General features: G+C 45.3%; 1 protein-coding gene across 2 annotated transcripts; it reads left to right on the top strand.

Annotated features, from left to right (window-relative positions):
* The first annotated feature begins 1183 nt into the window (after positions 1-1183).
* Positions 1184-22117, top strand: MORF4L1 (mortality factor 4 like 1). 2 transcript variants are annotated; one of them, XM_026510614.3, is made up of 13 exons: positions 1190-1435; positions 5949-5995; positions 7620-7687; positions 10597-10713; positions 11760-11846; positions 12269-12349; positions 15956-15981; positions 16447-16535; positions 17174-17275; positions 18449-18537; positions 19045-19217; positions 19717-19801; positions 21372-22117. In XM_026510614.3, exons 1-13 carry the CDS (start codon positions 1396-1398, stop codon positions 21454-21456), a joined length of 1089 nt encoding a protein of 362 aa, XP_026366399.1. In that variant the 5' UTR covers positions 1190-1395; the 3' UTR covers positions 21457-22117. The 2 variants fall into 2 exon arrangements, with proteins under 2 accessions (XP_026366400.1, XP_026366399.1); XM_026510615.4 differs by lacking the exon at positions 10597-10713 and having other exon boundaries at positions 1184-1435.
* Positions 22118-26089: the final 3972 nt, after the last annotated feature.

Raw genomic sequence — 26089 nt, 5'->3', positions numbered from 1 at the left:
CTTGAGCCAAAATCAAGAGTCAGATGCTTAACGGACTGCCCCCCCCCCAGGTGCCTCCAAATAAAGGGACTTTTAAAGATATTTTTATTAAAGCGATTACTCGTAACTGTATAACGTGATGAATTTTTACAAGTGCATTACTCGTCAAGTGCATTGCTCATGGCCGTATGATGAATTTTCACATATGTAAACACCGTGTAACCACAGCAGAGAAAGATGCAGCGCGTCCGGCCAGCCCCCTCCCACCTCAGGTGAGCACTACCTGGTTTCTGGAGGAGATTCTGCTCCCCGTCTGGCTTCCTGTGCACCGCTGACTTCCTACAAGACCAGGTTGTAGGGCTGATGACAGCACGGTTGGCAAGGATGTGCGGAAACAGGCTCTCTTCAACTGTTGGCTGAAATGCAAATTGATGAAGCCTTTCCCCAGGCTGCTGGACATGCCCACAGCCTCTGACTCTAATTCCACGTCTGGGGCCCTAAAACATACACACAATATGTACACTGGTTTGGGTTGAAAGACGCGGGTTTCTGACAGTGCAGCACTGAAAGCAACCTCGGGGTCCTGCAAGAGAACCAAGACCCCACCCATTAAGGTCTATTTATTCTGGGGGATGTGGTGAGCCCTTGAACATGGGAGGTGGGCGCAGACGTGGCCGCAGGGTTAGGCGAAGACACGACGACAGGTCCGGTGTGTCGCGGCAGGGAAGTGTCCGCGCGCAGGCCGGGAGGGACAGGAGGGAGATGGCGGGGTCCCCACCGTTGCGCCCCGGGTTTCCCCCTGTTTTACGCTTCTGAGCGGCGGCGTCAGGAACGAGCAGGGGGGCTGTAGAGTCACAACTCCAAGGCAAACCCCGAGCTCACTGCGAACACAGAGGCGGAGGGGGGTGCCGGGGCGGGCAGAGCGGGCCGCGGGCACCGCCGTCGGGGGCAGATGAAGGGCTGTGGCGGGAGCGGGGCGCCCACTGCCGCCACCCCCCCACTCCCCCCCCGGGTCACTAGGACGCGGGCTGCACGGAAGAGCGCCAGCGGGCTCGCAGGGACCGTCGCCCCCACGGGGTGCTGCAGGGGTGCGGGCTGGGCGCCCCGGGCGGGGCCGGACCCCGCGGTGTCGGGCCCGCCGCCCCTCCCCCTCCCCGCCCCGCGGAACTACGAGTCCCGGCGTGCCCCGGGGCGGCGCGGGCGCAGCGGCGCGTGCGCGGCGGGCGGCCGTTGGCTGGGGCGGCGGCTGCGCGGTCGCGGCGCGGTGAGGTCTGCGGGCGCTGGCAAATCGGGCCCAGGATGTAGAGCTGGCGGTGCCTGACGGCGCGTCTGACGCGGAGCTGGGTGGGGTAGAGAGTAGGGGGCGGTAGTCGGGGGTGGTGGGAGAAGGAGGAGGCGGCGGCGAATCACTTATAAATGGCGCCGAAGCAGGACCCGAAGCCCAAATTCCAGGAGGGTGAGTCCAGGCCGTCGGGGAGAGGCGGCGGGCGGCGCGGGAGCGGGCGGGCAGCGGCCGGGGGCGGCGGGGGCCGGGGGGCGACGCGGGCCGCGCCCGGGGGCGGCGGCCAGGGGCTTTGTGCGGCCGGCGCAATGCGGCGACGGCGGGCGGCGGCGGGCTCGGCCGCGGGCGGGGAGGCCGGGGAGGCCGGAGAGCGCTGTGTGCCCCGGGGGAAGCGGGCGCGGGGGGCCGCCCATTGTGGGGAGGCGGCGGGCGCGCCATGGCGGCGGCGGGAGCTGATGTGGCGTGGGGGAGGGGCGGCCGCGCGCGGTGTGGGGGGACCGCCGGGCCCGGGACAGTCTCACGGCCGGCGCCCCGCCCGCCTCGCGGGGAGGGGGGCGCCCGGTGGGGGGCGGCCTGGCGGGGGGGCGGCCTAGCGGGGCCCCCCGCGCGGGAGGAGCGCGCCGCTGCGAAATGGCCGCTGCGAGGCGGCCGCCCATCATGGCCGCCGGCGCCCGGCGCGGTTCGCGCGCGCAGCGCCCCCTCCCGGCGGCCGCGCCGGGGCTTTGTGCGGCCGGCGGCCGCGGGCGTGCTCGGGGCGGGCTGGCGCGTTCCGGCGGCGCGGCCTCGGCGTGGTCTCCGGTGACCGCGTGTGTCGGCTGGCGTCGCGGTGGAGGCCGCGTCGGGAGCTGGAAGGGACGGAGAGTGCCGGCGGGACCGCGCCCGGACCCCGGCACCCCCGCGGAGGACGGCGGGCTCGGCACCCGCTCTCCCCTCGGACGGCTTTCGGCCGCCTCCGTGGTGTGTCAGGCAGTGGGGACAGTTGGCATCTGCGACCTTGGAGGAGCGGTGGAGCGGAGTATTTCATGGGGTTCCCCGGTAGTACTAGCGGTGCGCGCCCGGACTCCCGCGCTGCGCTGTGGGAGATGCGTTCACGAGTGCTTCACGCCCCTTGCTCCGCGTCGAGGCGGTGCTGGGGTCAGCCCGGAGCTCTCTAGGCGGGCCCGAGCGCAGCATCGGGGCGTGACGTCATCGTGCTCGGAAGAGTACCTTCTGTAACAGCGTGTAAGACCGTGCTGGGAGCCGTCCCGTGGGCCCCACCCGCCCGTCGGGGGCCGTGGCAGGTGCGGAACGGCCCCAGGTGGCTTTAGTGCTAAGCCAGAGGGACGGTGCAGTGCGGAGGGGGTAACCGCGGAGGAGAACCATGTGCTGCTGTAGCCGTGCATGCCGCAGGAGCAGGAGCCAAGGGACCCAGAAGCGAGGTTTGAAAGCTGCTCGAGGTTTGCCCTACCGCCCCTTTCCAGGGGTTTCCCACTGCTGGGTGGGAACTGAATTGCGTGGCCATGTGCAGAGACCAGAGAATGCCTTGAAAGGAAACGGGAATACTGTGTTCGTGGGAGCAGAATGGCATTAGAACACTGCAGAAGAGCTGAGCTTATGTAACGGTGCAAATAGGATCCCAAGCAGTATTTTTTTCATGGTTCCGTTAAACTTGGACGCTTTCCTCGTTTAATAATGGCTCAGCTATGGTAGGTAAGCAGTTTTTAATCGCCGCGACTGTTTTGCACTGGGCTTGATCCTCCCTTTGAAATTCTGTTGCAGCAGAGAGGGAGGAAAACTGTTGGGCAGTAAGCCCGTTGTCCGAGGGAAGGCCTTTTGTCTTGTCAGGAATCGACCGGCTGGTAGTAGCTTTTGAGTGTGTTCCCACTGAGCACAGGGCAGGGGGGTTGGGATCTCCATCAGCCTGGACTGACGGCACTGGACGGAATTACCTTTGGCTTAAGGTACTAGAAGGATCAGGAGTGGAAAAGGGCTTTACAAGTCGTATCTGATACCATGGTTTGCTGTTTTCCCCCAGGACAGGTCCTCCTCTCTGCTTTCATCAAAAGAAGGCTGTAGGCGTTTGTTACCCTGTTATCAGCCTCCAGCTCGCTGTGTCTTCATCGGGAGAGTAGGAGGGTCAGGTAGCTAGAATGGAGGGCAGAAGGGCCTTAGTCTCAGTACAGTTGTCTTTGGCAGCAGCCAGAAAGGGGGAGGAATGAGGCCATTTTCAGGGTGTTTTTATTATTTATTTTTAAGCAGGCTCCATGCCCAGCGTGAAGCCCAATGTGGGGCTCGATGTCAGGATGCTGAAATCATAACCTGAGCTGAGATGAAGAATTGGATGCTTAACCAGCTGAGCCACCCAGGCACCCTTCAGGGTATCTGTAAACTGTACCTGGAGAGTGAAGTTAGGAGACAGAGGTCTGATCTTTGGTGCTGCGTTAGTGCTGTACCTTGTTTATATCCCCAGGGTCTCATCCTTGCCCATAGTATTCAGTGATGGTTCCAGCCTAGTGCTCTCCTGAGCTCTAGACTTGGTACCCAACTGCTTACTAGGTGGCTCCATTTTGGATGTGCTGTAGCCGCTGTGACATAGTCCAAGACTGGTCTAAGCTCCCTCCCTCCATTTCCAGTTCTGGTTAATGCTCCCATCAGCCTGAAAGTTAGTTTAAACTCACTGCTTTTGCTTAGTCGTCCTTTACTTCTCACTGGTTTTGGTTCAGACCTATTTCTCTTCTCACCATGGACGGCTGGGAGGAGTCCTTGACTGGTCTCCCTATTTGCAGTCTCCACTTGAAGCTCTGCATAGGCCCAGCAACCTCTGGCAGGTTCTTCAGAGGGGACCACTGCACAAGAATTAAAAGTTACGAGAATAACTGTGACCAAAGTACAGTTCCTGGGGCTGCTCGGGGAGGGTCTAATACGTCTCTGGTGAAGCTTGAAAATCTGCAGTTTTAAAAACTTCAAGAGACCCCAGATTTGGGAGTCCTTACAGGATAAAGTCCAGACTTCATGACATGTAAGGCACTCCATGATCTGTGTAACTTTGATTCCTACTTTTGTGTATTTATCTTGTGTTCCCGTGATAGCGTCGCCTTGTCATGTTTCTGTGCTTTTGTACCGGTTGCTCCCCTAGCAGCTCATCACTGACTCCTGTTGCACGTGAGGATAATAGGAAATCCAGTAGATTGTGCAAAACTGCTTGCCTATGTGTCAGTGTCCCCTGTTCTAATGGTGCACAAGCAGGTGTGTGAAAGACTCGGTGTAAGTGTGTGGGAAGTGAATGTAGAGATTTGCTGTAGGATAACTTCTGTTGAAGGTTGATAAGTTGTCAGTTTTTTTTTTTTTTTAAAGTAGCAGTAATTTTTTAAAATGTGAAGACCTTATTGCCCTATAATTTCTTAAGAGTTGAGCTAGGGGCCCCTGGGTGGCTCTGTGGGTCAAGCATCTGACTTTGGCTCAGGTCATGATCTCAGGTGTCTGGGACCAGCCCCCCTCAGGCTCCTCGCTCAGGGGGATCTGCTTCTCCCTCTGTCCCTCTTCCTGTTTGTGTGCATGCACGGCTCTCCAAATAAAGTTTTTTTAAAAAAAGATGTTGAGCTAGTAGGTCATTTTAATAATTTTAGAGCTAAAAGAGCAATCTGTGGCGGAGTCCTTTTGTTACCTTTGGGTCTGGTGAAGTCCAAGGGGACTGGAAATAATGTGCAAGAAATCCATTTCTGTGATCATCAGATGTCATCTTGAGGTACTGTCAGGAATTACCAGCCTGGTTTGTCTGATGCGCCAGGTTGGCTTCCAGTTCTTAATCTGTTAATATTTAGTTACTCGTCCAAGTCTTAACTTCAAGTTTGACATAGAGTGTGATTTCCAAAAGTTGGAATTCCTTTTTTTTTTTTTTTTTAAGATTTTATTTATTTATTTGACACAGAGAGAGAGACAGCCAGTGAGAGAGAGAACACAAGCAGGGGGAGTGGGAGAGGAAGAAGCAGGCTCCCAGCAGAGCAGGGAGCCGGATGCGGGGCTGGATCCCAGGACTCTGGGATCACGCCCTGAGCTGAAGGCAGACGCTCCACAACTGAGCCACCCAGGCGCCCCTAAATGTTGGAATTCTTATTTTGCTTGACCAGTAAAAGGTTTGGAACCATAAATAATAGAGTATAAGGTACTAAATATGGAAATATCTTAGGAGTGCCTAGGTGGCTTAGTCGGTTGTGTCCGACTCTTGATTTCCGATCAGGTAATGATCTCAGGGTCCTGGTATGGAGCCTGGCATTAGTGGGGAGTCTGCTTGAAGATTCTTTGCCCCTCCCCCTAGTGGCACATGCATGTGAGTTCTGTCAAATAAATACATTTTTAAGAAATATGGAAATATTTTAAAAATTGTATTCTCAGATACACATTGAAAAACCAAATCCTGCCAAGAGGTAGATAATACAGAATTTTATCGGCTCAGCAGGTGATGGATGATTTGATGATCTAAATAGATTGACATTCTAATCAGTTGTTTATTGCTGTTTACGTCACATACTAAGGTGCTTTTGTCGTCAGGTTCAGTTGAAGTTTGATCTGAAGTGTTAATCTGTATATGGCCATACTTTTCCCGGTTTTGCGAGGAAAACATGCGAGTACAGATGTGATGGCTCTCACATGTGACCCTTAGATATGAAGAGAAATTACAATTAACTCGGTATTTCATTTATTTTTACAGGTGAGCGAGTGCTGTGCTTTCATGGGCCTCTTCTTTATGAAGCAAAGGTATGAAACCTGTTTTCCTTTGAGAAGTTAACTGACATGACTTATTAGATGACTCGAGAGCATCAGATTTCCGTGGTTGGTAGGAAGAGAGTTAGTTGCCTTTGTCACAGATTGTTAGTCCATAGAGTCCATCATCCTGTCTTACTCGCTGAGTGGGTCAGATGCCGCATTGCCACCTTGTCATTCCCCTCATGATCTGCTGAAGGCCCAGCAGCTGGAAGGAGCATTTGAAGGGAAAGGTAAAAGACTGGTTGGTTGTGGGAGCAAGTTGCATTGTGTAGTTAGTGACTTGTGAGGAAATACTGCTAAAGTCGTTTCGGGGGTAAACGTAGTATGCTGAGTAAACCCTGAGCTAACTTGACCACATTAAAGATCAAAGTGAGCCTTAAAAATGTGAGGACGTCTAACTTATTTGTTGGTTTGTCCGTCAGAGTTTGAATCCTAGGGGCTTCCTTTCCTCTGTGTCCGTGGTATGCTCCCATTGTCAAAACTGGTTTTACGTTTAGACAGAGGTAAATGAGATGATGCATTCCCTAGTTAAAAGTGTTTTTAGTATTTTGTTTCTGGTAACTTTCAGCGCAGATATATAAGGTGTGTTCTTAACGTTCGTAATTTTTAAAAATGGTATATAAAAATATGGCATTTAGTTAAATACAATTTCTACAGCGTTCTTGGTGAGTATTTATATGTGTGAAAATGGTCTTAACAGTCTCGAAGTGCCCTTGTGACCAAATAATACCCATATTCACTACTTTCAGTTGTTTTAAATACAAGATTAGATGTATTTTTACAGTTCTAAAATGGCTGAATTTGGATTCGTGGAGGATCTGGTAACTTTATGTGTATGTACCCCTCTCTTAATGATGTCATCCTAACACAGACCGTGAGTAAGTTGTGAGTTCTGTTGACCGTTTGTAACCCTGAATGTTATTTGTGTTGTGTCAGCTCCACTAACCTGGCAGGGTTCTTTCCCTCTGGGAGCAGAAACTCGGTGAACAATTTTTAAATAGCTGTTGGAATAGCTTAAACTATCTCTTGGTTTGCCCAGGGTAAAGACTTTGATCCCGAACAGATGGTGACCACTGTCATAGTTAATAACTTCTGATCATACATTCTGTTTGGCCACTCTTAAGGAGAACATAAAATGTTTTCCAGCTGTCACTTAGCTGGTTGCTAACACTCTGCAGCAGAACAGCTTATCACCTTCCGTAAGTTAATGACACTTTTTAATAACATGGTATAAATAATTTTCTTCAGCTGAATTTGTGTTTGAAATATATAATGGCTTCTGACTGGTGGATTTTGAGAAAGTGCGAACAAACACGCTTTCATTAGCTGTTCTCGGAGAGCTGATTGAGCCCACTGATGAAGGGTCAGGGTGGCCTCGTGCGGGTTTTCTGCTTTGCTGGACTGGCTCCAGCAGATGGTGACCGTGAGGCAGTTTGAGGACCGTTGAAGTATGTGCACGAGAAGCTGGAATGCTGTTCTTGCATTGTGTCGCGCTCCTTGTGGCCCCTGGAGTTTGAATGGAGTGTCCGAAGGATTGCGTACCTGAAAAACGTACAAGTGGTCGTCTTCGTTTTCAAAACCTATTTCTGAGTGAATTTTTTCTTTTTTATTTCAGTGTGTAAAGGTTGCCATAAAGGACAAACAAGTGAAATACTTTATACATTACAGTGGTTGGAATAAAAAGTGAGTATTAGTATTAGATCTTTAAAAGCAGTGTTTTATTTCTAACAAGGTAGCTTGTGTCATGTGTGTCACAACCCCATGCCTCTTGATTCCTGTACGGTTTCAATGTAATCTGTGTATTTGTAGTATGAAGAAAGTTACAGAAACTAGGGTGCACAACCATTTTACTTTAAATTTTTGGGATTATTTCTCTGTGCTCTAGTATAGTGTCTAATGATTGTTAGTCAAGCAGCTACTTTTTTTCCTGGTTTTGGTACATTTTAGGATAGCTTTAGGTTTTTTGCCTTAGCAAAAACTCAGTTACTATATGTATTACTGCAAACTTTTACACTCTGAGCTAGTTGGATTTTTCTGCCTGAAAAAGGAAAAAGGATGAGGTTGTTTGATTATGAAGTAATGACCAACTTATGTTCTGAATTTTGGTAACCTACATGTTGGCAGGGAGTGATTTCATGTGTTCACTTTTTAGAATATGGTTTAATACAGATGCAAAAATTTAACTACAGAACCTAATTTTTCACCTTGAAGAGTTAGACTTTTTTTTTTTTTTTTTAAAGGAGTGGTGTGTTGATCTGTTAACCAGGAGTGGACAGTGGTCATAGATTGAATATATTCTAGAATATCTAGCCAGTGGAGCTCTCTTTTTCAGTGATGACTCTTTCTCCTTGGGATCCACAAATATCACATCTAATAATTTACTCATTTTTGGTGCTGGACATTGAGAAGCCTATAATTTTTACTATGAGAGGTTTTAAATTACTTTTATTAGTGGTGTTTTGTCCTTCAGAGATTGCCAGAAAGTAGTTCTTCCAGGGTTGTTTTCTGACAACTTTTAAGGCTTTGTGTCACCTGAGCTGTGCTGGTTCCTGGTTCCCCCCGTGAACAAGCCATTTGATTTGATGAGCACTCCAGTGCTGTGGAAGGAGGTATTCTCTGACTCTCACGGTCCTGTGACTTTGGTCTTGTTTAGGTGACCTAGCCCAGTTTTATTTTTTATAAAAATTTTTCACAAAATGCTTTTAGCTACGAAGAAATACCAGACCCTTCACTTTTCTTCCATTACTATAGTTGTAGAAAGGTGGAAATCTACAATGTGTACAAGCACATTCCTTGTGATTTTTTTCCTCCTTAGAAGTTAAACTATTTCTAATAATGACAGATAGGATTTTAAATATTGAGAATTTGGGAAAACAATGGAAAAAACTATCCTTTGTCTTGTAAAAGTAAGTTATAATTTTGAATGTGATTTCTAATATCTAAATTATTTCTGATATCCAGGAAAGTTCATTGTATGGCTCCTGGTGTATATTGTAGATTATTTTCCTATTGAGGAAATGTTTAAACTGTATTTCAGTCTTGTATTAGATTTATTATACGTGCAGATACTCTGTCAGTTTTGGGTAAAGTTGAGAGCATTACAGTACAATAAGAATCTCCATTCTCTACAGGTCATAGAATATCTCATTTGTGCGTATCATGTGTAGGAAAGTTAAAGTCCATCCAGGAACTCAGAAAAACAGCAAATTCATGGCATAGGTTTGCCCCCCTCCACATTTACACTTATAAATAATTGTTTTAGGATTTCTGTAGCTGTGAAAACACAGGTTTTGTGCTTAACTCTTTTATGTACAGTATTTTGTGTAAAATTACGGGTAGATGTGTACAGCTTAAAGACCTGGGTTTTGAGTGGTATTTGTAGCTTATAAGAAATTGTGAAAGTGCCAGATGCTTGTATTTCCTGGTTTTGTGGCTTCAAAGTAATGTTTTTTCCTTTGTTAGAGTTCAGTAATAGAAGTAAATGATAGGCTGCATAGATTTGTTTTCTGCTGATCTTATATACTGATTTCTTGGAAAAAATTTAAAAATGGCACTAAACAATGGAGATCTTTAATATCTTTTAGATGTATTTAATTTATTAATGAACAAAGATGTACTTTTTGTAGATGATTTGGAATGTAGATCAATATACATAATTTTGGAAAATTTGATCTTAGTAAGTACTTAGTTGAAGCCTTTAGATAAACCCACTTTCAAATGGGGAAGAGTTAAGCAAATGCCCAGCAAGTGTGTTACGTTTATATTTATACTTTGTAATTAATGCCACTGATCACTGTGATTGTGGGAATCAGTGACCGGCTAGCTTTAGAAACTTCTGAACTTCCGTTTGTGACCTGTGAAAATTTCTGAACGTCTGGTCTTCAGTTACCACCCTAGTAGTGATGTTCCTCAGAGCAGAAGATACTTCATCTTCCCGTGGTTCAGCAAGGGTTTTCAGCTTCTGACACATAAAGGAAACTCTGGAATTGATTTGGTTTTTGTTACTTTTAAATTTTTAATTAAAAAAATTTTTTTAAGTAAATACTATGTCCAATGTGAGGCTTGAACTCACGACTGGGAGATCAAGAGTCATATGCTCTAGTGACTGAGCCAGCCAGGCACCCCTTGATTTGGTTTTTAGATTGAAGTGCTTATTTAGATGTATTTTATATCAGAGTGGGAAGGGATTTGCAGGGATCTAAAGTGGAACTTTGTGGTAAATAAAAATTTGACAGCTCCCCTTAATTTAGAGAGAATGGAAACAGATATAAGTAGGTGTATGAATAAAAATAAGATTCTCTTTTTGAAAATGGTTTGTAAGATATCTTACTTTTAGAAAGTCATACAGCAAAAGCCCAGTCTCCAAATTGGGAGTTTTTTAAATATATAAAATAGTAATATTTTAATTTAGTAAATATATAAATATTTTCAAAAGCACAATAAATAGTATATTTCTAAATTTTTAAAAACCTTATTGGAACTTGTTGACACAGACATTTAAATATTCCATTTGTAAATAAATCTTAATAAAGCTTAAGCTAAGTTCTGCACCTAGTTACTGAGATTACTTTGTACTATGCTGTCTGTATCAGAAGTGCTGTGAGGCCCAGGCGCTCTGAAAAAACTTTGAAGACACGTGAGGATATTGTAGCCCTTTTTCCTGTTCCTGAAGGAGCTCCCTCAGTACACCACCCCCTCCTGACCTCTAGGTAAATGCATGTTTTAAAGTTTTCTCTAGGAAATCATGTTGAGGATTGCTTTTTAATTATTTATTCTCCTTTTGGCTATCTTATGTAAGAGGTCAGAGGTGGGAAATCATTAAATGAAAGATTTTGCTTTGAGGATACATCGAATTGTGTCACTAAAGGAGCTCCCTCGGCAGGAGAAAAGAATCACTTCGCATGGATAGTTCAGCATTCCCTAAGAAATACCTTGTTTTTGTTTTCCCCTTTGGAGAAAAACCACATCAGAAACCTTGAAGGAGCTTTTCTAAGTGCCAGAGTGCTTAAGCAACTAGATATTTTTAAAGGGTGGTTGGTTCTACCTTTTGATGTTTAAAAAGCCATCTCTCTGGTTATGTCTTGGAAGTTAGTGCATTCATTCGTGAGCGAGTGAAGGTTGAGGACGACTAGTCTCGTGTGCCGTCCGATAATGGTTTGATCTGCAGTCTGAGCTGAGTTGGTCTGGATGGTGTTTGAGTGTGGTAGACCTAATCCTATTCCTGACCTCCCTTGAGTGTGTTTTGTGTGTCGGACTCCTGACTATTTTACATGTATTATTTTTTATAACAATTTTATAAAGGTAGGTATAGTTACACCCATTTTACAGTGATGAAAATAACACACAGCGAGTTTTGTAACCTTGCTGTTATGTTACGTATGATTAGCTTTGTATGGACTTCATTTTTTTGGAAATTAAAATTCAAGATCTCTTTATTCTGTAAGGGTAGTTGCTTAGGGACTCTTCAATTACGTGCCATGCTCTTAAGTCATTTGAAGAAAGGATTTGAATAATCTGTTTTTGTAATCTGGCAGTTGAGATTTGGAATGCTGCTTTTGAGGATTTGAAATGTTTACTTCCTTTACAAAACAGATTTTCATTGTAATTGAGAATGGATTTGTAGTCCGAATAAATTAAATTTTGCCAGAGAAATCCAAAGTCTTGCCTCTTGGATCTCTAAAAAGTAATTGGTGGACAAAGTCTGAATAGTGGTAAAAATGATTTTGAATGATAATTTAGCTTTTGTCTTTTTCAGTTGGGATGAATGGGTTCCAGAAAGCAGAGTACTCAAGTACGTGGATACCAATCTGCAGAAACAGCGGGAACTCCAAAAAGCCAATCAGTAAGTTTGTTTTGCAGCATGAGTATGAGGAGAAATGTCTATAAGGTAATTTTGGGAAATGGAGTGAACAGTAGAAATCACGTTGGCTGCCTGCCTACAAAATGATTCTTGGTACCTGTCAGCTGCTGTGTTGGGGCTTTCAACTTCAAGCAATCCGAGAAGCCGTTCCTAGAAGAAGGAAGTAAATAGTGGTCATTTCTTGAGTCTGTCAGTAGATTTCGATAGAAAACCGCAGAATGTTGTTGGAAATTCCTGTATTGCAAACTCATTGTGATCTTACCTCCTGGGCCCTGTGGGAGTCACACTTGGGGAGGTGGTGGGACTCAGTTTGAAGATGAATTTCAAATGGAATCAAGCTGGCACAATTTATTTTTTCCACATAAGTATTCATTTAATGACAACCATTGAAATTATTTTTGAAGGGAGCAATATGCAGAGGGGAAGATGAGAGGGGCTGCCCCAGGAAAGAAGACATCTGGTCTGCAACAGAAAAATGTTGAAGTGTAAGAAGCTCTGTCTTTGTTTTAATTTTGCATATTGTTTTATAAGTGAAATTCAAACTCAGTACTCATTATCATGTATTAGGATTTATTGAAAATGGAAACTGGGACATTTTAACTTGAAAATGCCAATGAGACTCCCGTTCTCAAGTATTGGGGTTGTTGAAAATACATAGTAATTACATATTAATTCCTTAATTTCCCTTAGGTTTTCTTAGCACCCCGCCCCCCCTTTTTATTATGGTGAAAAAGACATAACATGAAATTCACCGTTTAACTCATTTTTGAAAGTTGTAATTCAGTGGCGTTGAGTACATCCCCAACCCTTTTTAAGGTGTGTTTGTGTGTGCATGTACTCGTTTTCTTTTACAAGTAGAATAGTACCAGTAGAACACAAGTCTTAAGATATTTTTTGGGCAGATTTGCTTTTTAAGTAGTACTAAAAATAAATACTAGTTCAGTTTTTCTCTAGAAACCCATGGTAAGAATGTGTGAGATGTTAAAGTTTCAAATTACCCACCCATGGGGGGGACACATTTTTTGTCCTTAACTCTTAAGATTTAGAACATCTTGGTAATAAAACGTATGTGTGGAAGTCATGCACACATGGCAAATCAAAAACTTATTAAAAGATCATTTTATTTTTTGTGACTTGATTATTTTCATTTAAAAACAGGTAGTTTAGGGGGCACCTGGGTGGCTCAGTCGGTAACATGTCCGCCTTCGGCTCAGGTCATGATCCCGGGGTCTGGGGATCGAGCCCCACATTGGGCTCCCTGCTCAGTGGGGAGCCTGCTTCTCCCTCTCCCTTTGCCCCTGCTTGTGCTCTCTCACTCTCAAATAAATAAAATCTTTAAAATTAAAAAAAAAAAAGATCTAAAAAGAGGTAGTGTAATGAGTGGTCATGTTCTTGTCAAAGGATCAAAAGTAACAGTACTCTAAAGTAGATTTAGTGAAGAGAGTCTGTATGTTTTTCCTCAGAATTACATCATATTACTTTAGAGTTAGTGGTCTGACTTTACTACCTAAACACGAGATGTTTGTCATGAAGGTAACTAGGCATTATAAAGGTTCACCTTTGTCGAGGTGACAATTGATGGGCAAGGAACGGGTGTGCCACTGAGGGCGGCCCGCAGCTTTCGTTAAAAAGCAGTAACAAATGATGTTATTCTTTGGAAAACTGCCAGGAAGTAGCAGTCATTAGGGTTTTAATAGCAAGCGAGTCTCAAAAAGCAGCTTTCTCACGGGAGAGAATGATGGATTTTCATCAAAATGTGTTTGATTTAATGCTAATCCTTTCTCATGTTAAAAGATGGTGTAGAAAATCAGTCTGTGTAGTAGTAGTAGGCTTAAAAATTATTTGTATTTGAGTATAAAGGGTTGTATAATTTGAACTATAAAAATAATGGCTCAGTAAGTATATGAAGTAAAGCTTTAAAACTCAATTTTCCCTTCCTGGAGAGCGGGGGCCTCTTCAAATTTATTGGCTCCTGGGTCTTTTGAGGGATCCTGGGTCTTTTTGGTCATCTTATCATTAAGTAGGATAAGATCTGTTCTAGGCTCACCTGGTACATTTCTGCCCTAAAACATGGAACCTCCTTTTTCTTCAAGAGCCTTTCTTAGTGCGAAAGATGACATTTTGTGGAGATCATAATCTGAGTGGTTAGAAAAAACATCAAGTAATTTTAAGTACTGCTTTGCCCTGGTAGAATAGCAGGTATATTTTAAAGTAAAAATAGTAATTAAACCAAGCAGTATTTTTTTCCCATTTCTTTCATTTTGAATTCAGCTTTGGATATAATTTTTTTTTTAAAAGATTTTATTTATTTATTTGACAGAGATAGAGACAGCCAGTGAGAGAGGGAACACAAGCAGGGGGAGTGGGAGAGGAAGAAGCAGGCTCATAGCAGAGGAGCCCGATGTGGGGCTCGATCCCACAACGCCAGGATCACGCCCTGAGCCGAAGGCAGACGCTTAACTGCTGTGCCACCCAGGCGCCCCTTAGCTTTGGATATAATTTTTAATGCTCGATTTTATCCTACTCGATCTTCAGGGTTTAGTAATTGTTCTTTCTCTGAATATGCATAAACACAAATGCATCTGGTTAGAAAATAGAACCAGGTTTACCTTCGTCTTGTTGACATCTTGGTCCTTAAGTTTGGGTGCTAATCTTTCTGAACTAATAGTGAATATGTGCAGGGGCGAAAGGCAGAGGGAGAAGCAGACTCCCCGCTGAGCAAGGAGCCCCACGTGGGGCTCGATCCCAGGACCCTGGGATCATGACCTGAGCCAAAGGCAGACGCTTAACCCACTGAGCCACCCAGGCATCCCTGGAATGGCTTAAGAATGACTTAGGACTTCAGTTATTCTTTAAATTGACTCTAACAGCTAATATTTTGACTATATAATACTTAGTCACAGGGCTTAGAGAAAGGAATGCAGACAACACTGGCAATTTATTGTAGGAAATCTGTGGCATAGTTTGAGAAACTAGCTTTCTTGTTTAATTAATATAAGCAAGAAGGTTGAAGCAAGAATGTCCGTGAGTCTTTACTGCTGTGATTCATCGAAGTATAGTTTATAGATTTTGGGGTTAGGGTCAGTTGTCAGTGTTTTTTCTTTCATTTTGTGGTATAGAATGAGTGGGTATGGAACGTGTGTGAGGGCTCTACGTTTCTCTTGGTCTCCACCTGTTCTTGACACGTATAAGTAAAAGCTCATGGTTTAATCTGACCCAGAAACACTGTCCAACAAGTACTTGTGTTCCAGAAGTTAAACTTGGAGAAGCAGGAAAAAACCGGTACTTTGAGGTAGCCAGATTTTTGTACTTATCCCCAAACAGAAGTTAATTTAAGTTAATTTGAGTTGTAAAATGAACCCCATGCTCTAAAGTAGATCAGAATAATAACATTTATAAATGTTTTTTAAAGCAGTAAAGAGTCAGCCTACTCTGGTGTTCTGGTTTGGTTCCGCCAGATGTAGCCCATAATCGTGGGCTTTTTGCACATGATGTCCTTGTATTCTAGAAATAGTTGTGTGTGGAATTAAAAATAACTTACTGTTCGCGAGTTTGTCAATAGACGGGAGGTAAGTTGCAATTAGAGATGATGACCAAGAGGAAGGGGACATTAGCTTTGTTCTGTGTAGGGGAAGAAAAGAGTATTAGGTGTAGAAAAAGGAGGGACTGTCCAGTTGAGAGAAGTACAGAGAGACGGTGGCTGGTGACGGCGGAACACCCACATGTCCCATCAGAGTTCCCCGGTACTGAACCAGTGGGGGATACTTTAACCTTTGGAACTTTGTTTTGGTAGAACTAATGATATATAATATTTTTATAAACTATTTAACATATGCTGTAAACTTGTAAATTAATAATATCCTGGAAGTCTCCCAACGTGTTTTTGGCTTATTTTTGTATTGTATGGAGGGAGGTGTGACTTTAGCCCAGCTCTCAATGAAAATTCTTGTCTGAGCAGGAGACTATATTCACAGCCTGGTCTTACCATCCAAGGCAGTATTTCTCTATGAACTTAAGCCTGGTAAAATAGGGAACTTTTATTAGCAGTAATCACTTATTTTTCTTTCTCTTTTCTTCCCTTCTCCTTTTAGGAAAACCAAAAAGAACAAACAGAAAAGTAAGAATATTAACTTTGTTAAAATTATTTTATCTTGATAGCATTTACATTTTGAAATTAGTGTTAAATATTAAAATTTACAAAAATTTTAGAGTAAGTTTAGTTAGGTTCATCGGCTGTGTCAAAGATGAGTCACAGTGCCATTCTGCAGGGTCCGGTATGTAGTAGGGTAGTACTTGGCTAGTAGAGCCCCAGCTTTGGTGCTGTTTTTACCGTGGAGAAACCTGTGTCATGTTGAGTTGTAATGATTGAGAAGACGATACTGCTTAATATTGCCTTATGCTAAATGTTTGGTAGAACTATTATAAGAGTTATATTTTTGCTTGGATTACGATTTCTTACGGTGGATTTGAGTCACTCCTATGTAATGGGAAAATGAAAACAGCGGGGATATCATGAGACTGTTTTCCTTATGCGTGTCTGCTAATTAAGCTGAAAATCTCCCTCCTTCTCCTGAATCTGCAGCACCTGGAAATGGGGACGGTGGCAGCACCAGTGAGACTCCCCCACCTCCTCGCAAGAAAAGGGCCCGTGTGGATCCCACTGTGGAGAATGTGAGTATTTCCTCGACTTCACGAATCGCGTGTTAGTGTTCGTAGTTGGTGCAAACAGCCAGAACTTGAGTCTCGAGAACATTAACTTGGTTAGCTACCAAAATGAAAATATTCCTATTTTTGGATAGTTTTTTTTAAACACAGCTTTCTTCATTTCACTTGTAGCTCTGAATATGTCCCTGCTATGTATGTCCTCCCCAGCTCGTCATCAGATACTTGTTTGCAAGCTCTGTTGATGGACAAAACCAAATATTGCGTTGATGTTCGACTGTATAGACTTACTAGTTCACATTAAATGGGTTAGTATGTCCAATGATGACTTAAGAGACCCATAAAAAATACCACAAAAGCTTTATCCGTTCTACATATGTGTGTGCATATGAGAATTTCTGTAAGTGATAAAATGTCTTCTTTCTAATTTCCAAAGGTGTGAATTTGGAAGGTTCTTTTCTCCCAGCAGCTTAGCTGTAGGGGTTTTTCATTTACGAGTTTTTGAATGCCAACTCTGGCAGCCCATTTGAGTACTTTAAAGAATTACTTGATATCTGGTGCCTCTAAAGATTGAGAAAAGCTCTGAATTTTCGTTGTTGTTTAGTGAGAAAAGGTAGGCTTTCAATGCCATTTCCTTTTCTGTCCAGGAGGAAACATTCATGAACAGAGTTGAAGTGAAAGTGAAGATTCCTGAAGAGCTAAAACCATGGCTTGTCGACGATTGGGACTTAATTACCCGACAAAAACAGGTACCTTGAAAGCGACACAGATTGTCATCTATAGATGTTCCTGATAGTGTGAAAAAATTTTTAAGGAAAAAATTGCATAGACTTGAATATTGAAGGGGTGTGACTGTTGAGTGTTATTTTAGTTCAGAGACTGGACAGTGTGATCGGATCAGCAGAAGGTGTGACTTGAAGAGGACTAAAACAAAGTACATATAAAAGTCCCATGAGTTTATAATGAGAAAAGGTGGAGAGAACTCCATTTGGGAGGTTGCTAGGATAGCAGATCCTTCTGAAAATTGATAAAGACAAAGAAGCACGTGTTTCCTGTTCTACTGTCATTGAAAATGGGATAGTCTCGCCTAGTGTTGCTGCTAGTGGAGTGTAACAGGAAGCACACAGTACTTCCTGCAAGGTGTTCTGGCCTCCAGAAGAACCCAAATCTCCTCCAGCGCCAAGTCTGACTAACTAGATAAAGTAAGTAGGGGCAGTATGAGGTACGTGCGTGACGTTGCAAGGATGCAGCCATGAAATCCAGAATGAGGAGCTTTATCAGACAGTGAACCAAGTTCTTAGAACAGATGGCACGGGCAGGAAATGGGGGCGTGAAGGGTGACTGCTTCGGCGTCAGAGACTTCAGAGACCCCAGTCCTAGACAGTATGTGGACCTCGTTTGGTCTTGATGTGTTTCTGGAGCTGAAACGCTGGATTCAAACCGTGGCCTTCCCAGTTACTGAGTTTGGACAAGTTACTCAGCCTTTTTGTGTTGTAGTAGGTCCCTACCTCCCACTGCTGGTGTGAGGGTGAAGAGATTCCACGAATGCTTCCATTGGGGTCTGGCACATGATCCACATGGTGAATAATGTCCGTGGCAGGGAGGAGCGTGTCTGCGTTTCTGCGCGGTGCATTCCATAGATTGTGAACGGTCACAGTGTGTGTCCAGCGAGGACTGGTCTTCAGAGCTGTGCTGTCCCGTATGGCCATCCATAGCCACGTTTGGCTACATACTTGAAATTAAAATAAAATTTTTATTAGTTTCTCGGCCGCATGTTGTAAGTGCTGAACAGTGCCGTTTCGCATTTCCTAACTGTTAGTTGGTCTTTTATTGCATTAAAACTTTACAGTGTAATTTTTCTTAAAAAAAAAAAAAAAAAAAAAAGAATACTGTGGTATTCAAGTGTGTTTTTGTTTTCATAGCTCTTTTATCTTCCTGCCAAGAAGAATGTGGATTCCATCCTAGAGGATTATGCAAATTATAAGAAATCTCGAGGAAACACAGATAATAAGTAAGAATATATAAATCTTTGAAGTATACACAAAGATATTTTTCTTTCAAGTATTCTTATTTCCAAATAAATCCTCTGAAATGTCCACTTACTCTTAAAAATAATACCATCAGAAACCAGCAAAATAGAATTTCATTGGTTTGACATGGAATTTGGCTGGCAGACTTTTTCTTCAAGGGGCCAGATAGTAAATATTTCAGGTAAAATTGGAACTATTACGTGTAAGCGTGTATATATCCATTTAAAATACAGTTTTTTGAGAATGTTTTTTAAAAACCGTTCTTAGCCTGAGAGCTATAGTTTGCTTACCACTGGTTTATTTTTGGAATTGATTTTTCTTGTTCTTTTGTTTAAATCCCTTAAAAAAATTTGTTCATTAAAAGTTCATGGCCATTAGTTGAACCTTCAGTTCAAGTCCCTTGCTCTTCTGTTGGTGGAGTTAATCCCCGTTTCTGAGTTCTTTTCAGTGACCTGCTTTGAAAGTAAATATTTTTGTCTTTGTGTCAGGGAGTATGCTGTTAACGAGGTGGTGGCAGGAATAAAGGAGTACTTCAATGTGATGCTGGGCACCCAGCTGCTGTACAAGTTTGAGCGGCCGCAGTACGCGGAGATCCTCGCGGATCACCCGGACGCGCCCATGTCGCAGGTGTACGGGGCGCCGCATCTACTGAGATTGTTTGGTAATGTCCTGTGTAGACAGACAGTTCTTATCCTTTGGTTTTTTATTTTTTAATCTTTTTTTTTTAAGATTTTATTTATTTGAGAGAGAACGAGCGGTGGGGAGGGGCAGAAGGGGGGGGGAAGAGAGGGGGAGAGAAGCAGACTCCGCGCTGAGCAGGGAGCCCGATGTGGGACTTGATTCCAGGACCCTGAGATCATGACCTGAGCTGAAGGCAGACGTCTAACCAACTGAGCCACTCAGGTGCCCGTGTCGTTTGGGTTTTTAATATTTTTTGTCTTTCCTAATTGACATAAAGGGGTAACAGAAAATAGCATTATAGAACATTCCATTTCAATTTGAACTTTATCTAAAATGTTAAATCTGTTTAGAAGTGTGAAGAGTTTCTAAAATCACGTATTTTAAAGGCATCAGTGATTGCATTTGCTGCTCAACATAATAAAAACTGCTTCTAGTGCTGTCACGTACACAACTTTGACTACATAATTTTGTTCACACAGTACGAATTGGAGCGATGTTGGCCTATACTCCTCTGGATGAGAAGAGCCTTGCATTATTGCTAAATTATCTTCATGATTTCCTAAAGTAAGTGTAAGGGTATGCTTGAAATTAAAAACATGAATTCCTACAGTGTACTGAAAATCACCGATGTATTGGCACCATAGATAAGACAGAAGAGAGCAGTGTGCGTACAGTAGAGACATTGTCCATGGAACAGCTAAGTACAAGTGTTGGCCACCACAAATGCTGGAGAGGCACCTGACGGGAACAATTGGCTAGTCTTTTGGAAGGAAGCAAAGTCTGATCCACACTTACTGTCCCAGACCAAAATTGTAGTTGAATCAAAAGTATAAATCTAAAATGGAAACTATTAAGATAATGATGGAAAAATGTTTCCATATTTTCATTTTTTTTAGAGTGAGAAAGTTCTTTCTAAATACCCAAATAATAGAGGAAATGATGGACTATGTAAAAAGTTAAAATTCTGTGATTAAAAATAGTAACAGAAGAGTTGTGATCCCGGTGAGCAAAGCAGTGACAGCCAGCTGGGTGGGCTCCCACAGCGACGGCAGCTTGGTGGGCTTCCGAAACTGTGCAGGGTTCCCGCTGTCAGGGTCTCTGTCGTGCTGGCCGAGATTAACCAGGCTGCAGAATTGGGGAAAAGGGCAGTGCTGGTTTCCGCAGCTTTTTGGACGGCATTTTGGCAGTGCCTGTTGAAAGTTCAAGTGTGCTTCCCTCGCGCCAGACTGTTACTCCTCTGGGAACTGACCCCGTAGAAGTGTTGAGGTGCACAAAGATTTCCCAACGCACGAAGGTGTAAAATACACGTGTATAGGGATGAATTCTCAACGGCCTAACCGCTGTTAAAGCATGTAGCTCTCAACAAACTGATGAGGAAACGGTCCCATGTTGTGGCAACCGTAAACAGCCAAGTGCAGGAAAAGTAGGTGTGAGTCCCCTCATTTGTGGGGAAGCATTTGTACTCTTTGGGAAAGATCTAGAAAAGTGTGGTCCTACCAAATGGTGGATTAGTTCCTCAGTACCGTTATGGGAGGGAAGGTTGAAGTGGTCATTTTCTACTTCATCTGTTTCTGTATTTGAATTTTCTTAGAGTGATAGTATGTGTTTTAAAGTCTCAAAGCTACAGCGCGTGCCTGGGAATGTCTGTGGCATTACAGTCCCTGCTCTTGTGGTGGTGAGGAGAGGGCCTCTCTGCCGGGACTTCTTCATGAGCTCGGTTGAGGACTGAGTTTGGCGCTTGGCGCCTCAGTTCAGGACTCTGATTTTTATGGTGTTCGTCAGTTTCTGAATCTATATTTCAAACAATGAGTTTCAAAGAGCTGAAGAAAACACTAGAGGTTCCTTTAGGATGCAACATCTGTTTGCTAAAATCAGTCCCAGCTCTCAAGTTGGTATTCTGAAGACAGCTATTCCTCACTGTTCTGAAATGGGGGGGGACTCTGGACTTCGTCGTTCTCTGCATCATCGTCTGGTGTGTACGGCCCCGCGCATCTGAGTTGTGTGACAGGGGTTTACCTTGAGGTCGCCTTTATTTTAGTGTATTTTCAGCGGAACTGTTTGTGCGGCATCTGTGCCTTCAGTTAGCTCAAGGTAGGCTTCTCCATCTCTGTAATGACTGACGTTTTGTTTTTAGATACCTGGCAAAGAATTCGGCGAGCTTGTTCAGTGCCAGCGATTACGAAGTGGCTCCTCCCGAGTACCATCGGAAGGCCGTGTGAGGCGGGGCGCCGGCCCCCCTGCGTTTGGATCTCTGTAAACACATTTTTGTTTAGTCCTTCTCTTGTACAAATGATGTACTTTGAAAATGTTAGTGTATAACAGAGTTGATGTTTGTTTTCTGTTTGATCTTAAACAGAGAAAATAAAAGGGGTTACAGCTCCTTTTTTCTTTTTTTTTTTTCATTTCAAAGTTGCTACCAGTGTATTCAGTGACGGACAACGGAGAGACATACTGTAGACTGTTCTATTGCCTAGTCGACAAAGCTGCTTTGAATGCTGGTGGTTCTCTGCCTTTGACACTACGCACTTTTATAATACGTGTTAATGCTCTATGACAAATGCTCTGATTCCTAGTGCCAAAGGTCAATTCAGTGTATATAACTGAACACGCTCATCCGTTTGTGCTCCTTTTTTTTTTCTTTTATGGTGCTTAAAGTAAAGAGCCCATCCTTTGCAGGCCATCCATGTTGTTCCTTAGGCATTTTATCTTTGCTCAGATTGTTGAAGAATGGTGGCTTGTTTCATGGTTTTTGTATTTGTGTCTAATGCACGTTTTAACATAATAGACGCAATGCATTGTGTAGCTACAGTTTTCTGGAAAAGTCAGTCTTTTAGGAATTGTTTTTCAGATCTTCAATAAATTTTTTCTTTAAATTTCAAAGAGCAGTGTGCTTGTGTGGATGCGTTATGAAACCTTTTCAGATCTAGACAGTGATTTTTCAGGTAGGTGTTTTTCTTGTGTGGCCTTTATGGAGGGAGGCGGGTGGCTTCAGCATCAGCCTCTAAGCCCCAGAAGCTTTGGCAGTTTGCTCTCGGGTCGTGGCGAAGCAGGTAGAGATCCACAGGACTGCGTGTCTACTTTTCCCTAGACCACTCCTGTATCTGCATGACCTCTGGCTGTCTCATTATTTTAATGTGTTTACATCAACGTGGTCACAATGCCTGAAATCCAGGATTTTCTTAAGTAGCCCTTAACCTCTTCCCTCCCATTATGAAGAGAGTCTTGACAGGTTTGCCTGGTGATACTAAAGGCAGTAATCCCTTTTGGACGTTAAATGTATGAAGTCGTGGTGAGTATGTTTTCATTCAGTAGTGATCTTGGTGTGGCTCCAGAGCGGGACGTGTACTAACAAGAGTAGCTGGAATAAGACGTAGTCAGGATGGTCCTGAACAGACTGTTCTGGTTCAGCGTAACCATCAGTGTTAAAGTCTTTCTTTAATCAAGGTACAGTTGACGTCAAACATTAGTTTTATGTGTACAACGTGATTCTGTATTTGTCTTGATTGTGCAGCGGTCACCAAAGTCTAGTTAACATCCATCACGATAGGCGGTTATCTCAACTTTTTAAAAACATTTTGTTCTAATACATTTTGTAGAATATTTATTTTAGAGAGAGTGTGCGTGTGTGAGCTGGTGTTGAGCAGAGGGAAGCAGAGGGGGAGAGAATCCCAAGCAAACTCCCAGCTGAGCGTGGAGCCCGATGCAGGGCTCGATCTCAGGACCCTGAGATCAGGACCTGAGCCGAAACCAAGAGTTGGACGCTTAACCGACTGAATCCCCCAGGTGCCCGGTGATACGTTTTTTTAAACCTGGGTTTTGCTGCCCTTCCCGGTATTTACTGCAGGAAGCCGTGTGGTGGGAGTCCCGGCCGTGTTTGACAACTCAGGATCAGTGTATAGCACGTGCTGCAATCTAGAATTTTCAGTCTTAAATTTATTCCTTGAACTAGTAATTGAACCACATGGAAGGCAAGGACTGGAAGGGCAGGAAGGAGCCTTGTTCCTGACGAGGGCGCCGGGAGACTAGCTGTCCTGGTGCTCCGCTGCCCGTCTCCCTCCCTCGTTCCTGCTGCGGTTCGGTTAACCGGTCCGCGAACATGAGGGCTGTTGATAGGTAGTGCATCCCTTCCTAAAGGGCTCTGTTTTCAGACCGCTGGTAAACGGCAGATTTTACGGCCTGCCTTAGCACGGTCCCAAGAACCTGACGGCCACGTCTGTGGAGACCTAGCTTGGTGGGGTGACCGCGTCCCCAGCGCCCAGTGCATCAGTGTGCCGGCACCTCATTACCTGGTGGTCCTATTTAATTAGTTGGGCTGCTTCTCCGGTGTTGCGATTGCTTGCTTAAAATCGAGGCCCTTTGCGCACCCTTAGCCTCCCCACCCTGCTGTTTTTTTGCCGTTCCTGCCTGCCTCTTGTGCAGCTCTGTCGCTGCCCTCTGCCCACGGGCATTTGTGCACGGTCGTGGCTAGTGTCCGCAGTGTCTGCCCCCGGTGCGTGGTTCAGCTCCGCGTGGCAGAGCCCCGGCCCTGTTCTGTGTCTGCCGTGGAGTGTCCTCGCCTTCGGCTGCTGGCGCTCCCTGCCCCCTCACATTAGTTCATTGTCCCGCTGCTGCCAGTATTTCTTAAAGACAGTCCTGCTGCTTCCCTCCTTCCAGCTAATGGTTTCCTGTTTGAGAGCGTTTGTAACCCCACCTGACGGCACTGGTCATTCTGGCCCAGCTCTGGAAGTGACACCACCTCAGTCACCGCGCTCTGCTTCAGTGTGTGCACCCTGCATCTCGTTAACACACAGACAGTATGTAAAACACCCTCAGTAATGGCTAAAGAGAAAAAGAATTGAGTGCGAAAGACCGTGGTGATTCAGGCAGCCTCCCACTGGGGGTTCTTAGAGCGTGAGCGGGAGTATGAACCTCTGCTTGGAGGCCCTGGGGGGGCCGGATCTGCAGGAGGACGGGCCCGGGCCATGCGAGCCGGTGTGCAGTGCTGCTTGTGTCCTCCCTGGTGTTTGTCCAGGTCGGGGGCCCAGGGGCCTGCTCGGCTGACCTGTGCTTTTGACAGTCTCCAATTGGGCGGAGGCATGGGATTCAAGTCGGGGCTGCCACGAACATAGGACCCCATCTTCACTTAAGATAATGGGTGAAGGAGACATAATTGTTTTTATGATAAATGTTATAAATAAAAGGTTCACCTCATTATGTGAGACAATGAAGAACAAATCAAGAGATTTGAGAAGCAGGCTCGGGGTAGAGGCTGCTAGATTGAGTTTACTTCTCCCACAGAACGAACCCCCCGAACCTGCCCCGAGAAGAGTCGTTGAGATGTGGGAGGGACTCGGGCACTTTAACTATACTTAGCATTTTCAGAGAGAGAAGAGTTGTGATTAAGAATTCCAGCAGAGAACTGAAGAGAACCAGGTCCAGAACCAGGACCTCCGATAGCTGTAGTAGGAACTCAATGAGTGGGTTTAACAGATGGGACACAGGTGATGACAGGAGTGGACTGGCAGACAGGAGAGAATGTGCATGCCTGGGGGGAGAGCCGGGAAATGAGAACAAGGACCCCGGGGAGCTGCTGGGGTACACCACGTGATGATGCGCGTGGCGGCGTGGGGCTGTGGCGGGGCGGCACCTTCGCGGACCTGCTAAGGAGTAGCTCCAAAGACTGAAGCAGCCCTGTGAGCCTCAAGCCTGATGAAGAACCTTGAACCTCTGTCCTTAAAACCCAAAGAGGACTTAGAAAGCTTCCCAATGAACGCTGATCGGTGCAGACAATGGAAGCCGGGAGCCAGTGGGGTGTTCATGGTGATGGCAGAAAACCTCAGCCCAGCAGCGTCCTTGAAACACAAACTCGAGACAAAGCCAGAATATGTCAGAAAGCTCAGCAGCAACCCCAGCAGGAGAGAGAACCCCAGCATGTTCAGTGAAGGAAGTCAGACTTGCATGAAGCAGCGAAGGCCAGGCGAGGTGATGAAGACACGGCGGAGGTCAGGGTGGGGTCACACCGCGGAGCAAAGCTGCACAGGCCTGGTCTCGTCCAGGCACCAGGTGAACTCCAGCCCCATGACAACAGCGACCTGGAGGTTCTTGCATCGTCGAGGGAGAAGGCGAGGGTCAGGAAGACATGTCGTGGAATCTAGGGTACCCAGGAGAATGGATTGATTGAGAAAATGAAAGTTAAGAGTAAGGAGTAAGGGGGCGCCTGGGTGGCACAGCGGTTAAGCGTCTGCCTTCGGCTCAGGGCGCGATCCCAGCGTTGTGGGATCGAGCCCCACATCAGGCTCCTCCGCTATGAGCCTGCTTCTTCCTCTCCCACTCCCCCTGCTTGTGTTCCCTCTCTCGCTGGCTGTCTCTCTCTGTGTTAAATAAATAAATAGTCTTTAAAAAAAAAAAAAAAAAAGAGTAAGGTGGTCTGTCCAGACCCGGATGTATTAATAATTGTTAGCGGCTAAATGCTGCTTAAAGATTGTCGTGGCGGTGAAAGGAGAGAAAGCCGACGGTACTGTTACAAGGGACACAGGTGACGTCCAGGTGACGACAAAGGAAGAGTGGCAGGCAGGAGCCTGAGTTAATGCTGTTGCTGCCTCAGACAGTAGCCGTGTTCTCTCTCTCATGCCTGGGGGCCTGTGGGGCTTAGCTGGGCAGTTCTGCTGGCCCTGTCTGGGGTCACGAGCCAGACGGGAGGTGCCACCTCGGTGGGGTGTCCCGGGCGTGCAGCGGTCCCGGTCATGTGGGAACGTCGCGTCCAGATGAAGGCCCAGCTGGAGCCCTGTGGAGCAGGAAGCCCGGCACGCAGGGGCCCAGATTGAGACCCAGACCTGCCCAGATGTGGTTACTCACCCAGAAGCAGTGGCTCTC

Source organism: Ursus arctos, unplaced genomic scaffold, assembly GCF_023065955.2.
Source record: "Ursus arctos isolate Adak ecotype North America unplaced genomic scaffold, UrsArc2.0 scaffold_28, whole genome shotgun sequence".
NCBI classification, from domain to species: domain Eukaryota; kingdom Metazoa; phylum Chordata; class Mammalia; order Carnivora; family Ursidae; genus Ursus; species Ursus arctos.
Note: the sequence above shows the minus strand (reverse complement) of the source record. Positions and strands in the feature narration are given on the sequence as shown.